General features: G+C 42.4%; 1 protein-coding gene across 12 annotated transcripts in view; it reads right to left on the reverse strand.

Annotated features, from left to right (window-relative positions):
• The window catches only part of PTPRT (protein tyrosine phosphatase receptor type T), a 1,135,643-nt gene that overhangs the window by 720,103 nt on the left and 396,667 nt on the right, over positions 1-18,873 (reverse strand). For all 12 annotated transcript variants that reach the window (XM_054467368.1, XM_054467370.1, XM_063659593.1 and 9 more), the window contains exons 3-4: positions 14,011-14,282; positions 2,178-2,259 (exon numbers count right to left, since the gene is read on the reverse strand). In XM_054467368.1, coding sequence (XP_054323343.1) covers positions 2,178-2,259; positions 14,011-14,282 — 354 coding nt within the window. The remainder of the gene's footprint in view (positions 1-2,177; positions 2,260-14,010; positions 14,283-18,873) is intronic.

The raw sequence follows: 18,873 nt of genomic DNA on the forward strand, positions 1-18,873 counted from the left end.
TCATAACCATGCCACCCACACCCCTCTGCAGGAGGAGGATGAGGTTGTCAGGAGAATCCTGACTTCAGGAGCAGCCCCAATGAAACGAGAATTTCAAAAGAATTCATGAGAATTTGAGGGTTGGAAAGTCATTCCAGTGCCCTCCAAAGAAACCTCTCCCATGGAGATTTATCAAAGAAAACAGATGCATTTGCTTGTGACAGCAAACCATGGTCAGTGCTTGGAGGTAAGGCAGAGCTTTTACCACTCTGGCCTTGAAGGTAGTTACGGCTAGGGTAAGAGACAGGTGTCAAGGTTGGACATCATCAGGACGGAGATGAAAATTCCCATTAGAGCACAAAGTTCTGGGCTCCAGGTAGAGAGACTCATGCTATTTTCCCCCGGGAAAAGCCAGCTGTCACCTACTAGAAAGACAAAGTCCAAGCATCCAGCACAAGGTAAGAAGCAGGAACACAGGTAGATGTGGTAGAGGCAAGAACGCTCTGAGTGGATGGGATGTAGGCAGGGAATGAGGAAGACAGAAGGCATGTTTCAGAGAGACTACCTCGAAACTGGAGGTGGTGCAAGATTGAGCACATGCAATTAAATGGACCACAGGTAGCACAGACATCTCCCAACACAGTTGCCCAGTCTCAGGTTCATTCTCAAATGAGCAGCTGATGCTGACTCCCACGAGTCCAGGGTGGGGAATATTTCATCCTAGTGAAGGAGATTCATATGCATATCTACTACATAAACCCTGCATAGCTGGGGGGATTTCTGGGATCCTCTTTACATGAAGTCTGGGTCAACAGAAACATTTCCCCAGGCATGACTAAATGACAGACCCAACTGAGAAATTCTAAAAGCCTTAGGAAGTAACCCAGAGGGTAGGGACTTTCAGCCAGAGCAATGAAGAGCCCAGTAGCATCTCAGCATTCCCAAGATACCAGTTGCTTCTTGGGAAAGAGGGTCTCTCCTGCACAGGATCCAACACAATTTCTCAAAATAATGTTCGGAACTTGTAATGTGTTCCAAATTCCTCCAGAGAAGGGGCCCTAAGACAATGAGTCAGACAACGGCATTCTCGTGCCAGGCAGAGGGAGGTAAGTTACATTTGAGGGTCTGACAAATTCATTGCAGCAGAAGTGGAAACAGTTATTTCAATTAAAGCAACATGGATGAGGCTGAAATGAGAATAGTCCCTAAATGGGAGGATTAAAAAGCACATAAGGAGAGGAGGACCCATGATGTCTCTTGAGGCAGCAGCAAACTACACCATAGCCCAAAGCATGACTCATGGCCATATGGGAAGAGTGGAGAGAGCCCACAGGGGTTACCTAGAACTGGATGGCTGCCGAGAAACTATTGGGAATCTCCAATCTGCAGAACACTTACAAACTCATGGGGCTGGCATCCCGGCTAACCCTCCCAGGGTCTGCCATAATCTCCATGCAAATCAGTTTGATTTCAGTCCCCCCAATCAAATGTCACTGGGTATGATGTCATCTCAACTACCTGTACCCAGGACTTATGGCCTCTGAGATTTAGCAAACCCAGAAACCACATCTCCCTGCTGAAACACATTCCAATATCTGAGACTAAATATGGCAAAGAAGTGGATGGGTATGGAGGAGTGCCACACCTTTGAGGACTCTTGACGCTGTACCATAAGTACTAACCACTATGAGAAATCTCTCTCTATGCCTATATGGAGCTGATGAGCATATTTAAAATTATTTTAGAAGAATTAATAGCTTCAGGGTACTTTTCCCTGTGAGTGAACAGTGTGCTAATTTGCTCAGTGTTTTGGTGGTGTTCTTTTTTTTTTTTTTTTTTAAGACAATTGCACAAGATTCTACCCAAAGCCCTCTAATTCTTCCACTTCAGTGGTCTGAATCCCACTAATAAACAATCAGGACTTTAGACTCCCTTAATAATGGAGAGAGATTCAAACGAAGATGTTTTGCCACTCTCTGCAAATTCCTGGAGGTGCTGCCTGTTGAACAGGCCGGCAAAATTATGGATTTATTCAGGACTGATTGCATTGAGTATGTAAGCATTTCTGAAGGATTCAGAGAGAAAGAGAGAGAGAGTGAGAGATGTTTGTGAGCTGAATGAATGGAAGGGATTGCAGGCTCTATGCTACCCAGTCTGGCATGGATCAAGGCTGTGTTGGGAGGAAGGGAAAGACTTACTGCATGGATGAGCAAGGACCCGGACCTCGTCCACAGCGATGTAGCCAGGATGACCCTTCAACGAGACGGATTCAAATATCACCTGCAACACACAGGGTGGGAGTCAATTTCACAGAAACAGTTGCAGGCATTCATCATAGCAAGCTGCCCGGCCCCCAGCCCTTTATGTTTCAACTTCCCATCAGAAGCAACCCAAGAAACCTTCTATTAAGACAGCAAGCTACCCTGGCAATTGACTGGGATTTTCAACACAAGGTAAAAAGGCCACACTTTGGTGACTAGCAAAAGAAGAATATTTTTAACAGATTTCAGAAATAACACTTAGATGCAGGAAAAACAACCCAAACACTGAGGTCTTGGAAACCCCAATCTGCGTCTTTCTCATTGCAGCTTCAAGGATCGAGCCACAACTTGACCATTCTTCTACAGAGAACTACTTTCTAATATTCCAACTTTCTTATGAAGGATAAGATAGATGCCTACCTTGGAAGCTACCATAAGCCAAGGAGGGTTTACCATGAGTTGATTCTACATTGCCAAGGAACATACTACATTTGAATCTATAATAACACTCTTAAAAATAAGTGGCAATCTACCTGTTGGTATCCAGGAGTAGAAGGCAACTGATTTCCACCTAAACTGCTATTTCCATAAAAATTTTGTAATGCATTTAGCTTCCCTCGTCACTCAACCTCTATCTTCACCAAGGAGATATGAATGTCTGTGTGGATAGCATGGCCAACACCCTTGAACTCTCTGGTTCCAATGGCCTTCTTCACACTTTAGCCCCACTTTCACCTCATTTTTCACCTTCTGGAAATTGGAAATTCCATTTTCCCATACTCTGGCACAATGTCTACCCACAGTCTCATCCCAGTTGACTCCTCTTGACCTGCTCCTCAGGCTCACGTGGTAGCCTGGACCTCTGCTTTTCTTATCTAATCCTTGGCTTATTAATCCAGAAGGTCCAGGCTACCATGTGAGATCCTCAAACTCCATACGAGTCTCTCCTAAAGACCCCATTCCTTTGCACCTTTATTTCAACTTTGCCTATAACACATCTGCCTTCTCCAATCCTATACCTTACACAACTGCCGCCCTTTCAACATGCACCCATGTAATCCCAGCAGACACCACATCTTCAAGAGGCAAAAGGGAAAGAGAGGGGCTGACTTCTAACTTTTCACCCACTGACTTGATATCCATCCACAACATCCCCTGCCTCTTCTTTGCAAGGAACACCAGTGCTCTTGACCTGGACTCTTGCTATATTTTCCAACTTTTGGATTCTTTTTGGTTTTCTCTGTCTATCCTATATCTCCAAATCCTCCCTTTTATCCCTGATTTTGACATGTCAACAGCTTCTCCTGTTCTTTAAAAACTACCCTTCGGCAGCAGGTTTTCTCTAATACCATCCAGTTGTGTTTCAGTAACACTTAAAATTCTCAGTAGTTTTATCTTCATTGACTCCCAACACTTCCTGACTTCCCACTGCAAAACTTCAACCTAATATGATCTGGATTCTGTGTTCCACACTTCCCCCAAAACTGCTTACATGGAAGATACTAATAATCTTCTAATTGCTTAATCAAGTAGATATTTTCAATCTTTATCTTACTTTAAGAAGGAAGATAGTGCAGTGCTTAAACTCTGGTTCCAAGTGCCTAAGTTCAAGTCCTGGCTGTGCCACTTGCTAGTGAGTAGTCTTAGGAAAGTTATGTTACTGCTCTGTGCCTCATTTTCTGCATCTTTAATTATAGTGTCTACCTCATTAAGTGATTTTTTAGATTAAGGGAGTTAAGACCCCACTTAGAACAATGTATGGCACATAGTACATTCTCAAGAAATATTTACTAGAATTATTATCACAACTTGACCACTCTTCTACAACTGTCAGTGTTCAGACTCCCCATTTCTGGGTCTTTTTTCTATTTAGGCTCAGATAACACTTTATTCTTGTGATTTTTCTCATAAATCTGGCACTGTTCAATGCCTAGGAGGTCTGTAGGCATTCCTCCTTCTCCATCCTCCCTTCTAACGTGGGCCCCCTTTAGTCACCTTTTCACTGCATACACTCTCCCTTCAACAGCTGCCAATGCACTGATAACTCCCAAGCCCAGCTCTGCACCCTAGAACTTTCACCCACACATCCGTCTTAGGTGTCCAGTTCAGAGATCTGTATTTCTACCTAGGTACCACATCAATGACGTGAATCCAATAGATCTACACAGATTCCTCCTCAAACCTTTTCCCTCACTGACCAATGGGCTATTCTTTCTGAAATATGGAATATGGTAAGTGGCACTGTGACCCATTCAGTCACCCAAGCTGGAGACCAGGGTGTCTGTTGGGCCTCAACTTCTGCCTCAGCCCTCATCTTCATTTTTCTTTTTATTCTACCTTATTAGCATTTCTCAAATCTTCCCATGTCATACATCTCTGCTATTAGGATGAACCATTGGAAGCAGGCATTTTTTTGAGGTCAAAACCAGCCAGACATCAGAACCACTGCTCTTGTTCAAACTGTCTTCAGTTTTCATCTCCAACATCTGACAGCCTCCAAAAAGGGCCCTCCCTCTCCTGTCTTTTACTCCTCAGTTCAAGTCTATGGATAGAATATAAGGTAGATGATGAGATGACCAGGAAAATCTCCCTGTGAAATCTTTCTGTGGCCTATGTGGTCACTCCAGGTCAGTGGATTCAAAGATTAGTGCTCTCATTGGGGCTTGGAGCTCTAACAGCTCTAACAAAAGAACTGCAGAGAACCAATGGGAACCACTGGAGATCATGGTGATGGCTGAGAAGAGGCAACTTCCTTAGGTGGTAGGATCTGTTGTGAAACAACATGTGGCTGCCTGAGAGTTAGGTGAAGTGCCTTGGGGATGACAGTCACACCAAACATAGAGCTGTTGCTCCAGCATGATGGCCACTCTGGAAGAATAATTCACTAAAATAGCAGGGTCCTTCAGAGAGACTCAACAAACAAAATTATTCAAGAGGTAGGGGAAAGTTTGCAAAAATAATGTGCTAGCCACCTCATCTTGCAGAGAGAAAAGTAAACAGAAGGCCTTCCTGTAAATAATCATGTGTCTAATTATATTTTTTAATAATTCAAAGGAAATCAAAAGCAAAGTTCATAGAAAAAACAGCAAATAGAACATACACAGTAAATGCATTTAAAAAGAAATAGCACAAAAGCATTCAAACTGTGTAATAAAAATGACAAAATAAAGAAAAAATGTTTCTGTTATGACAATAAATATAAATGGGTTAAAATACAGAAAAGCTCTCAGACTGTCTAAATAGACAAAGTCTAATTGTATGCTATAAGATAAACATCTAAAACAGAATGACTGCATAACATTAAAAAGAACAAGTTGAACAAAGACATAATAAAGAAATGCAAATAAACAGAAAGCAGTTGTTGCAAAAATAATGTGAAAGCCTTGAAGTAGAATTTTAACTGAAAAGAACAATGAAAAAATTAGGTGGACTAAAATGGTCATTTAGAAAAAACACATGAGTCAAGAGACTTAAGTGGAGAAAATGATGAAAAAGACATGGGTTGAAGACTTTAACCTATGTCTTAGACTTTGACTACTAATTGTACAGGAAAAAGCAAGTATATATAAAGTAAATAAGAATGTATTTCCTAGATACATGTTAATAAATGTAAAGACAGAATGAAACTTCTATTCAAATGCTTATGGCTCAGTTGCAAAAAAATCACACACTAGGCTACAATATAACTTCAACAAATCCCTCAAAGAAGAAATTGTTTAGCTTTGGGCCTATACACTTTCTAACCAAATTCACTACAACTAGAAATTAGTGACAACATCTTAAAAACCAATTTATTTAAAGTTACACAATGCTTTCTTAATAACTATGGTGTCAAGTGTGCTTTGTATGTTAGCAAAAATCTAAAACAAAATTAAAAGTCAAATGACAGGTTGAGAATAATATTTGTAATACCTATGTCAGCTAATATGAAAATATCCTTTTTTGTGTGTAAAAGACTCTTGAGAATCAACAAAAAAAAACCAAACCATTCAAATTAAAAAGTGGCAAATGACTTCAACAGGTAATTCACAAAAAGAGGAAGTAAAAATGGTAATAATCTATGAACGTAATTGTGTAAAATGACACTGAGTATGATCAAAAGGTGCCCCAGAAGACACCTACAACCTTGGAGGGAGATGATCACTCCATCAATATGCTTCTGATGTGAGACTCCTAGCCATAGGAAGCCCCACCCAGTAGATAGCCAGCTCCAGTTCCTAGGACAGACACCACAAGGGGACAAGGTGATGCCAGGACCCTCAGAGATGGAAAGACCTGCCAAGGTGTTCTGAGGAGAGGGAGAATGGTTATCTCTGACCCAAGCACACTCTCAAGAAAATTCAACCACGGCCCTTGAGGAATCAAAGTCAGGAAATGGGAGAGCCAGGGGAGTGAGGAGAGAAGTCTAGAGGTGACTCTGGTACAGTGTTTTCCTTCCGTCTTCAGGAGGCAGGGGAGTAGGGATGGGATGTCTTCAGGAGGCAGGCCATGCATACCCAGTGGCATGCCAAGTCAGTAAATGGAGGCTGAGACCCTGAGTACAGAAAGTGGAGCGGAGGGCCCAGACTGAGAATTCCAAGGTCTCTGTAGATGCTCTTCAGCTCCAAGGCTGCCATGTGGACCTACCATCTATTGCACATGCTCCAGCCCATGGGCTTCATTAGAGACCTCCTGGTGCAGGTGTTGAAGAGATGAGGCTTGCATGAAAAGGTGAAAACCTCTTCCTGTGCATGAGGACTTGTGCAAAGCCAGGAAGCAATTCCCCACAAGAGGCTCTGAGATGAGTCTTGCTCAATCCCTCCAAAAAGTGGTTTTTGTTCATACTTGGAGGAGGGTGTGGATATGTCAGGCCATGGTTTAACAGACCTGGTGTTTTAACCTAATCTTTTATAGTTCTTGAGCAGAAAATCTGCATGGCAAAAATTTCAAGGGGCTGCAAACATTTTCAGGAGAAGAGAAAAATGTTGGCACATCAGAACTCCTCTTAGAACATAAATATACATGTTTTCATGGGGAGAGATTGTTTAGGGTAAAATTAAGAGAGACTTTTTTTTTTACCCTATCAGCCCAAGGAGACCTGTATAAGACAAGGAAGAGGATTTGATGCTTAGTGGACAGAAGTGGGATGGGTAAGGAAGCAGATGGAATAGAATTCCAAGAGTGGTAGAGTGGGCCCCTCATTGTGATAAACTCCACTTCGTTGTGAGTGAAGTTACTAAATCTACAGAGTGCCAGATAGCAGGGATTTCCTGGGAAAGGGACTGAGTTTAAAGTCCAGTTGAACCAAAGCTGGGTGAGTCCTTAATTTCAGGGGCCTATATAGTGATAATAACTACCAAATAAAAGATAATTTTTCCTAGGCAGGTGATGGAGACTAGGGCAAGCAGATGTCTGCAAAATTAACAGAAGTTCTTTTATTTTTTTAAATCTTCAAACAGAAAAGTTCAGAATCATTAGAAAATATGAAATCAAATTAATATCACCTAGAAAGGAGCTGTGATCTGAAGTACACGCGACTTAACAGCCATTCAGCACTGAGTGGTGACCACATTTAATAATAATATATTGTGCATTTCAAAATTGCTGAAAGAATAGATTTTTTTAACGTTCTCACTACACAAAAAAAGTTAAGTTGGTGAGGTGATGGATATGTTCATTAGTTTGATTAAGTCTTTCTATAACACATACATAGATCAAAATATCACACTATACCCTATAAATACACACAATTAATATTTGTTAATTAAAAGTAAATAAACAAACAAGCCCCTGCTTTCCCAAGAAAAGGCACATGTCGGGAGATGGCTGGCAGAAGCAAGTTCTCACCCCAGGCCTTGCCAAAAGTCTGGTGCCAGAAAGCTCACTGATGAGAAAGAAGAAATTTCAGTGTTTATTACAGAGCTAAAAGTCAATTTTAGAACTATAAAATATGACTTTAATAAATTAATACATAAACTATCAGGTCCGAAGCCCAGTAATTTGTATTTAGCCCATAGAATCATATGTACAGGACCAGAGCTCCAGGTCTGGTGAATTTTAAAACCCATTTTGCTAGTGTCATTGGATTTTCTGATAGGCCCCCTTTTCTTGCCACTGTACCTATGCGTGTATGTGCGAGTGTGTTTTGAATCTGAGAGTCTTGTGGGTGATTGTCCGTATGTGGACACTCTGCAGTGTTTGTGGCCAAGTGAGTAACCATTAGTGACTGTGTGTGTATAACATATCTCTCTAAACTGCTGCTAGCTCTCAGCCAAGGAAATGCAATGAGGCTGTAGTAGCCAACAAGGTGCAAATCAGAAAATTCTCCCAGATGAGGCTACTTATCCAAGGGAGGGCATGGAGGTTACTGAGCACAGGCTAAACAACACTGGCTATTTCTTTTAAAAAGGCTTCCTTCCTCCTTCCCCTTTGTCTCTTTTTCCCTCTTTCCTTTTTCCCTCCTTCCCTTCCTCCCTTCTTTCCAATGAGGCCCACTGCAAGCCTGATGGCATGGTTTGGCTCTGTGTCCCCACCCAAATCACATCTTGAATTGTAATCCCCATAATCCCTACATGTTGAGAGAGGAACGTGGTGGGAGGTGATTGGATCATGGGGGTGGTTTTCCCCATGCTGTTCTTGTGATACTGAGTGAGTTATCACAAGATCTGATGGTTTTATAAGTATCTGACAGTTCCTCCTTCACAGGCTCTCTCTCGCCTGCCACCATGTAAGATGTGCCTGCTTCCCTTTCTGCCACAATTGTAAGTTTCCTGAGGCCTCCCCAGCCATGTGGAACTGTGAGTCAATTAAACCTCTTTTCTTTATAAATTACCCAGTCTTGGGCAGTTCTTTATAGCAGTGTGAGAACAGACTAATACACCTGACATGATGACACATATATGTTCTCTAATTTCATCTGCAGAAGGGCCTATCATACCTAATATCCTCTCCATTCTACAGATGAGGGAACTGTGATTCTGAATGATGACAGGATACAGCTAACATTACACAGCTAGGAAGAATACTCTCAGAAAGCGCAAGCTATTTTCCCTAAAGGCAAAGCAGAGCTTAGAGCCAGAGGACCTGGGATGGATCATGGGGACTTGAATTTACCAGTAGTGCTTCCTACGCTGGAAGATAGGACATGTTGCCACCTAATAGAGGGAGCTACTGCACAGATCTCATGCCTCTCATAGGGTGTGAACATAGGGAGTACTCCAGAAATGTCCTTTTCCCCCATGCCTCATCCAAAAGCATGGCAAATGGTGTGACCGTCCCTGTACTGAGTCAATTTTCTTGTTCATTGTACTTCAACCTGTGGCCCCATCCTGTACCCATTTGTGTCTGGTCCTATATATGGGGTTTCTAATTGAAACCTTAAAGGCTCACTGACCGTGCCCATGAGCTTTTAGAGATACTTTATGTCTATAGTCAATGATACAGTGGTGACAGTCTAGGGAGTAGGGTATCTGCTCTCTGCTTTGCCAATAATTTGCTATGTGCTCTTGGACTTCACTATGCAACTCTGGACATCAGCTTTATCATGTACATCAGGGTTCAGCTATGGCCTGGAAGCCAAATCCAGCCCACCACCTGTTTTTGCACATAAAGTTTTGTTGGAACACAGCTGGGTCCATTCATTCACATATTATCTACGACTGCTTTCATGGTACAATGGCAGAATTGAGTAATTGCAACAGAAACTGTATGGCTTACAAAGACGAAAATGTTTTCTTTCTGCCCTTAATAGAAAATGTTTGCCTTATCTACAAAATGAGGATAAACCTAAGCCACAGGTGCCAGTATGCATTCTGTAAACATCTATGGATAGGAAGACTATATAATTTATCACTGAAACTGGGACACACTATGAAATGGATGCTCTTAATTTCACCAGGATAATGAGAGTAAACCAGGGTTGTCCCAGCAAATTGAGATGTACGGCCACATGTCTGCAGAATACTATCTCTATAGTCAGGTGGCCATCCAAGAAAAAGAGGGCCAAGATCAAACTTAGAGGCAAGACAGTAAGTTAAACACCAATAAATGGATTTCTTTCTGACGCCTCAGAACTCCGGTAATTGTGAGTCTCCTAGAACCGAATACATCATACAGCTTTTTCAAAATGCTGCGACCTCCACCACATCAGCCTTCACTACAGAGAATCTCGGGGAACCCATGTTCCACAGAGCACACCCTACAAGTCATACACCGGGTATTCTTCCCAGAATGTACAAGCAAGATCTGATCCCCTTGTTCATGCAACTGTGCAGGTAGAGAATATAGGGCGATATGCTTAATGCAATTCTGAAACCCCAAAAGCTCTGAAAACAAGGTTCTTCACCTTAGTATTACACAAAGTAATTTGGTGGTAAAACCTGAACACAGCCGAATGGCCTGATACTACTTACAGTCTTTATTTATCCCATTTCCTGTGAGTATGTGTAAGTTTTGCTGTAGAAATACTACATATGATTACAGGATACTGCCTCAGACCCTACTAGGGTTGTTATAAAATACAGAAGATATGCCAATATATTACTAATATATTACTAAATTCCAAACATCGTGAATTCTGACACATATCTGACACCATCAGTTTCAGATAAAGGTTTGTACTAACACATATTACACAAAAGGAAAAGACGCCGAAGCAAAGAGGCCAAAGATATATCATTTGTCTCAAAACATCTAGGATAAAACACGTCACATTGTTAGTGACACACGTTAAAAACAAAGGACTCTCGTTTTAGCCACTTTCATTCATAGGTTCCCGCTGTTGTAAAGAAGGGAACAGGGGCTTAACCTCACACCAAATGACAACAGTCCACCCTGACCACCCCAACGCCAGCTCTGTCCCACTCACCTCTGCGTTACCAGTGCCTGCACTGGCCTGGCTCATGCAGGATGCAAAATGACTGACAAGCAGATGAGAATAGGGAGCGAGTGGCTGAATGATGGTGTGACGAGTTCTTCCAATAATTTACTCTCTTTTTCTCTTTTCCTCTCTTTCTCACTTCCTCTTTTATTTCTGCTCCCTTCCTAACTTTCCTTACTTCCTGCCTCTGGCTCTTGGTCACCCATGGGCAGGCCAAGGAGATGAGGCTGGGGGAGAAGCAAAGGAAACGTGGTCCCAAACAAGGCTACTTAGGTCCATCTCCCAGGCTGCTTGCATATCTCCAGGGTTGCGGGAGTCACCTGTGCTGTTCAACAGCCACTGCCATTATGTCTCATTATTTACTCCTTTAAGTCTCCTGACAAAGAACCCCAAAATAAAAACCTTAAGAAAACCCTCAACACAGACCAAGGCATTACAAGAGATAGCTGCGGGATTCTCCAGCAATGGAGGATGAGAATGAGCAGAACCAGCACCTCATAAAGGCCAGGTCCCTTCTGAGAGCCCAGCCTTGGAGTTACCCCCTTCATCTCCCCACCCACAAGCTCCAGGCATGGCTAAGCCTTTCAAGAACTCTACTAGGGGAAATTGTGGAGCCAAGTGGTTAAGAATTATGATCTGTACTAATTTGACAACCACCAGCTACTGAAGGGTGGCTAATGAGACTGGGAAACTGAACTTCTCATTTTACTTAACTTCAGTTACCTTACATTTTAATTTAAAAACTGATACCCAATTAATTTAAGAATGTTTGGAACAACTTGTGTATATGTATCCACTTCTTCAGCTATACATTTTATGAGTCCAAATACAGATCATTATTACTAATGAAAATAAAACATTTAAATTGAGACTTACTGTAAGTGTAAAATACAGACTGAATTATAAAGACTGATAGGGAGAGAACAGAAAACATCTCACTAATAATTGTTTAGACTGATTACATGTCCACGTGATAGTATTTTGGATACGTTGGTTTAAGTAAAATATATTACTAAAATTAATTTCACTGATTTCCTTTTACTTTTTAATGTGGCTACTAAACATTTATAAATGACATGTGTGGTTTCCATTATATTTATACTGGATTATACTAGCTTAGACAGTGAAATCGAACAGAACGGGTAAAAAACAAGGCACTACCTCCGTTCAAGCTTGGGTTATCACTTACCATTTGTGAGCCTTCGTTTCATCACCTATAAAATGGGTATAGTAGTACCTGCCTCAAAGGATTGTTGTGAAGATTAAACAAGGTAATGTATGTGAAACATTTTGTACTGTGCCTGGAACATGATAAACACCCAATGAACGGTAGGTATCACCATCACCACCATTACCGTCATCATCATTACCTCTCCCCTATTTCTGAAAGGAATTTCAGGAAATGCATCATGAAGAAAAATAAAATTATTCTAAAAGGAAATCACAAGCCATTGAGGATAAAATTGAAATATTTATGGCAAAAATCCAGTCTAAATATCAAGGGTAATTGAGTATTAAATTCTGATTTCTCGTTACCAAGGCAAAAGGGAAATAAAACTTGAATTGTCTCATTAAGGTAAACCCAACAAGCAATCTCAATAGATAGATGTATTCCTAACACTAAAATCTGGAAGAACTGTACCATGGATACTAACTTGGAGGATGTCTAAGAAGCCCCCAGCCACTGGTTCATCTTCTACTTCAGATGCTAGAGAAATTACTCCAAAATGCAGATCTGACTGCCTCACTCTCTAACCTAAAACCTTTCAACAGTGCAAGTGGGGATTAACTGCAAATGAGCACAGGGTATCTTACTGGGATGATGAACATGTTCTGGACTGTTTTATGATGATGGTTACACAATTCAATAGGTTTTCTAAAGTCATGGGATTGCACACTTAAAATAGGTGGATTCTGTGATAGGTACATTTTATCTTAATAACACTGTTAGAAAAAATAAAACTTTCAATGGCCCCAAGCCAAGACAATGTGGAGAAATGTTCCTCTAAGCATGCTTTATGGATTGGTGCCAATCTGTGCACTGTGTACATCAGTTCACAAGGAGATAAGGAAGGAAAGAGAGAGAGGTTTAGGAACTGTTGCGGCAATTTGGCATTGCCATGATTTTTTTTTAACCGTGGTTTATAAGAGTATTGCTCCACAATGAGTTGGGAGGAAAAGTGTCCCTTCACCACAGACAGTATGAGCAGCACTGGTTTAAACTAAGTTCCATCCATTAGCCTGACATTCAAAGCCCCTCATGATCAGCTTGTCCCTGCAGGCTGATCTCCCTGTCTGTCCCCTTTGCAATTTACCTTAAACAACTCAGACTTTCCAAACTCTGCCATAGTCTATCATCCACCCCTCTAGATCATTGTACACACTGTCTGTGACAACTCAAATGCCTTTCCCTCCCTCCCTTTTAAAATACATTTGTATTCATTCTTCAGGATTCATCTTAGATGTCATCTCCTCTTAAAAACCATCCTAATTGCCTTCCCCAGCAAACACCCCATTCCCCAGAGGGTGATCTTTGACTAGTTATTTCATCTCTCTGAACCTCAATCTTTTCATCAATAAAACAGGACAGTACTAGTACCTCCCTCACCATGTCATAAGCACTGACTTTATAAAAAGGAATCAATGCCTATGTTCCTCCAGCATCTTCAGGAGCCACATGCATCCTGGTACATTGTCATTTTATTTACATATCAGTCTTTTCCTACAAATGATGAATTCAAGTGGGACAGCAGCTGCGTTGGGTCACCTCTGCAGAGCTTGGCTAGGAGGAGAAGCCCAGTAAACACGAGTGAACAAATGAAGTCCTTTCTAGACCTAGCACCTGTAGGCAGAGAAAAGGTGTATAGATTTATCACTAATTTTCAAAAATAAAACCATGGTAAAATGCCATACCTGATAGAAATGTGGCCAGAAAGTGCTGATGGCGAGCTCTGCCTTCACCCAGCCCTCAGTGACGACCCCGGACACATTCCAGACAGGGTTCCCTTGGGGGCCACCATTCACCTTCACGTAGACGTTCAAGGCCCCCGGGCTGGACCTGTCACGGCTGGAGAAGTAGTAATGGAAGTCGATGCAGTGGGTGTCATTCTCCTTCAGGGTTGGCAGGAGAAGGTGGGCCTTCTGGCCAGAGGCTCTCCCAGAGCTGTTCACCATCATGAAAGATCCTGGAGACCCACAAAGCAGGTGGGAAGTAGAGACAAAGAGAAAGTAAGAAAATCCTTCTGAAAATCAGTCACACCCATAAACATGGTGGCCAGAGGAGCGGCCAGAGATCAAGTCACTCTAGGACGGTCTGGGTGACCCTGCAAAAGCCACATCTCTCTGAGCCTGAGTATCCTCTTCTGTAATTGGGTATAAAAAAATCTATTCAATAAGGTGGTTTTAAGAATTAAGAGATGGTAACATGTATGAAGTATTTCTACAAGGTGCTACTATTGCTATTTGCAGAAAACATAGCTACTATTACTGTTTGCAGAAAATATCTCCAAGCATTCAAGAAGTTGCCTTGTAGAGATAAAGTGAGCCTCTTTTGAGTTGCTTTGACAAATTAAATGGTTGTTTCCAATTCTTTATCCCTCCCTGGATCCATGTCCCTTGCCATTGGCTTTGCAGTTCCTTCCAGCAGAAACAGAGGGTATGTCCCCATCCCTTGACTTTGGGCTCCACTGTATAACTTGTTTTGGTCAACAGGATGCTAACAGAATGATTCAAGCAAAGGTTAAAATGTGCTTGCCTTGCTGGGCTTGCCGTCTTGCACTACTGCTACCTGTCATGAAAAGGATGTGCCCCCAGTAGCTGCTGCCCCTTTCAGCTTGGGATCAAGAATACACATATGGAGGATACCTGACTTGAACTGATCGTAAAGAACCAAGCCATGCTACCCCTGCAGCTGGAATCACAGCCACATGGCCCAAAAGCCCAACCTAGATCAGCCAATCTACAATCAATGCACAGTTCCATGAGAGCTAGATTAAATGCTTATTTTTGTTTACCACTGAGTTTCTTTTCAGTGTGTCATGCAGCTTTATTGTGACAATAGCTTATTGATAAAGCTGCCTGAGAGGGCAGACTCACGAAAGAAACCATGAGGGGGTACATTTCAGTTCAGTGTACAAAGAACTTTCTAACAAGTGAAGTTGGTGCAAAATAGAATGGACTGGCCAGAGACAAAGTGAGTCCCCATCAAAGCAGGTGGCAAAACAGAGCCTGGACAAATTAAAGAGATGATTAAGGAAATTTCACAAGCAACTGGGAGGGCTGAACTTAAAAGTCTTATGATTCTACGAAATAAACTGCATCATGAAACACGGCAGATAAACTCAGGTGATTCTAGAAGGAATGCTTCCACCTAGAAAACCACTAAAACCTTCAATTCAGAAAGAAACCTTAAGACCACTTATCCTCAGCAAATTGAGCTACTTTAATAGCTAAAAGTCACCTAATTATTTCATCCTAATACCAAAAAGACTAACAGCTCCCAGTTGGTAAGTGTTGGGAAACCCAAAACTTCTTGGGATTCTAGAAGGTACCAATCAAACCCTGTCTCCTTCAGGTTCTGAGTGAATTTAAAAACAGACATGAGAGAGATAGAAAGGGAGAGACAGAGAGAGAGGAGTTCAAAACCTCCACATTATTATTCATAAAGTAACTTGGACTTAAGGCCAAATTAGACTTTCTGCATGTTTCCCCTGAACCACCATGCAGAGCAGGGGGATGGCCATGGACCCACCCTCCAACTCTGCCCAGATCCCTAAGACCACAGTTGTCTTACTGGGATGACCACTTAGGAAAGTTGAGTGGGCTTGTACCAAAAAGTAGCCAGGTAAAAAGCACAGAGAAACCTGAACCAGTGGCTATCAGGTTTTCGCCAACCTACCAATGAGAAAAACTTGTGTGTAAATATAAGGGATACAAGTGCAGCTGTGTTTCATGGATATGCTGCATAGTGGCAAAGTCTGGGCTTTTAGTCTGACTAGCAACCAAATGATGTATATTGTATCCATTAAGTAATTTCTCATCTCTCACCCCCCTCCCACCCTCCAACCCTTCCAAGCCTCCAACGAGTATCATTTCACACTCTGCGTCCATGTGTACGCATTATTTAGCTACCACTTATAAGTGAGAACATGCCGTATTGATTTTCTGTTTTGGAGTTACTTCACTTAAGATTATTGTCTCTAGTTCCATCCATATTGCCTCAAAAGTCATGATTTCAGAAAATGTAGCACCGCCTGGGGAAGGAGCCACTGGAAGTGGAACAAAGGTGCGGGTGTCTTTGCCCGGTGTTTCTAACTGAGTAAGGCGTCCCAGTTTTATGACCTTGCAGTAACACAAGGTAAGTGGAGAGATGTCTCTATGTCAGAGAAGTTATTGAATTATCATAAACTCACAATGCGGCAGCTAAAAAGGAGCAATTACAGGGGCAGAAATTGAGGCTTAGAGATGAGACCGAGCCTGCATCCATGCCCATATCTGTCCGCTGGCCTACATGCCACAGGGTTCCAAAAGGTTTCCTTGGACAGGTAAGTAGCAACTCACAAGCCCCACAGAGGGTTTGTGACTGCCTCTGCCACTGAGGAGTAGCACATCTCCCAGCAAAGGCAGCAGTCTGAGAAGCAAAGTGTCCCTCTCCTCTCTGAATCCCATGATACCCGCATGCACATTTCAGCTCCTGTCCTCCTGCCGATTCATGCCACAGGCACATGTACCCTTGGTTCCTTACAATCCACGGTAGAGAGAGTTGGGAAGGTTTGCCTTCCACCAGTTCATGTTCCCACTTCTTTACATCCTAGCTTCGGTAGCAGGGCAGGCTCGCTGAGGAGGTAGAGATTGCCCTGTTCCATGTAGCTTCATGCACAACCCTGTAACATTGTTCTGGGCACACAGCTAGACTATGTCTTCCAGCCTCCCTTTAGCATTTGGTGGGGACATGCAACTGAGTTCTAGATAATGGGGCATGAGTATGATGTGTGCCACTTTCCAGGCCTGGTCAGTAAAAGCTGCCTCCCTCTCACCCCCACACCTCCATACTAAATGATCTTGCCTCTCAAAGACCGGTCCTTGGACCAGCCACCCCAGCGTCACCTGGGAGCTTGTGAGAAGCAAGAATCTCACATTCAGTGCCAGGCCTATTGAGTCTGGATCTGCATTTTATCAAGATCTCCAGGTGATCTGCATATACATAAAGCAGTGAGAATCATTGGCCCATTCTATTTTCCCATCTACCAGCTGAATGTCCTGGATCTCAAGAGCCTAGGGGAGGGCAGTGCACCATAAAAGCAGCCAGGTTCCCTGAATGAGCACAACCATACAGAAGGCTACTCGCCTATTAGGAGCACTCATCTTGGATTTTAAGTAAAAAGGGAATAAACTATTATTCAGCTACAAGTCCCTTTATTTAAGGCAATAAGATGTGAAACAGTAGCTACTAAGCAAAGTTGCAAGACAGTCTACATAAGGATATCATTAAGAGCAGCAAGCCTGGGTGGTAACTTGGGAGGCATTTGAAACAGAACAGCCAAGGCAAAGGCACAGAAGCATCCAGCAGTGCTAGTGTAAGGTCTTGGTGGTGGGGGGTGGGATCCAGCAGCAATCTCTAGCCCCTTCCACATGTAGCCCACCTTATATAGGTCTGACCACACCCTCCAGAAAGGAAGGGAGCCTATCTGCGAGTTGAGCTCAAGCCCTCCACCAGAGATTGCTCAGGAATTAAAACCCTTGTATATCATCAGCTCTGTGGGGCCTGCTTTGATCAACAGGTTGGCATAATTAATATCATCCCAGGGCTGTCAGTTTCCTGGAGATCAAAAATGAGCCAGTCATTACGCCAAGATCAGTCAGAAACAAGAAAGAGAAAGACTGTAAATACATTCTTTTCCCTTCTCCCTTAAAAAAAACAAATCTACTAATGTGATAAGGAACATAAAACAGCATTAGTTTCCTCATAGTTATTATACATAGCACTGAAAATTGTGGAATTAAACCAGGAAGTACTCTCTGGCTGGCCATAAATTTTGCATTTTTCCCCTTCGTGCATAATAATGCCTTGATAAGCGCCTCGTTATTGATGTGTCTGCAACACAGATCCCCTTTTTGGAGGCAAAATGCTTCTCCATAGCAGATGGCAGCTATTGTGTTTACACATGAGCACCTCAGGATTGCATTTCCTCACGTCGGCAGTAAAAAGAAAGTCCTAATTGAGTTTTTAATGGCTTTGCACATTGTTCATTAAGATTACATGAGTGTGCTCGGGCGACTGGCAGCTGAGGGCCTTGGGCACCAAGAGCTCAGTGTGGTCCCTGCAGACAAGTGGCCCCGCCAGCTCCCAGTGCCAGCACCTACTTGAAGGGAATGGATGCTGGTGGGGCCTCAAATGCTGCCAAAAGCCAAGCAGCTGCGGTGACATGAAACGAGTCCTGGATCTTCAGTTAAGGAAACTGGGTTTCACTCCAGCTTCTGGCGTTTCTTAGTTGTGTGACTTTGAGTAAGTCAGTAAAATTCCCTGGGCCTCAATGTCCTCATCTATAAAATGGGATAATGAAACCTACAGATCAAAGTTGTTTGTTTTCAGTGAATAATAAGTAAAAATGGTACTTAATAAATGCTAATTTTATAACAGATAGCCAACAGCAGGTAACAGTGAGCCCAATGCTGTTTATAAAACCTTATGTTTACTGAGAACTTATTATGTGCCAGGCGTTGATCTAAGCATTGTTTAGCACCCCAATGAGGTGGTGCCATGCTATCTCTGTTTTA

Source organism: Pongo pygmaeus, chromosome 21 (assembly GCF_028885625.2).
Source record: "Pongo pygmaeus isolate AG05252 chromosome 21, NHGRI_mPonPyg2-v2.0_pri, whole genome shotgun sequence".
Taxonomy (NCBI): domain Eukaryota; kingdom Metazoa; phylum Chordata; class Mammalia; order Primates; family Hominidae; genus Pongo; species Pongo pygmaeus.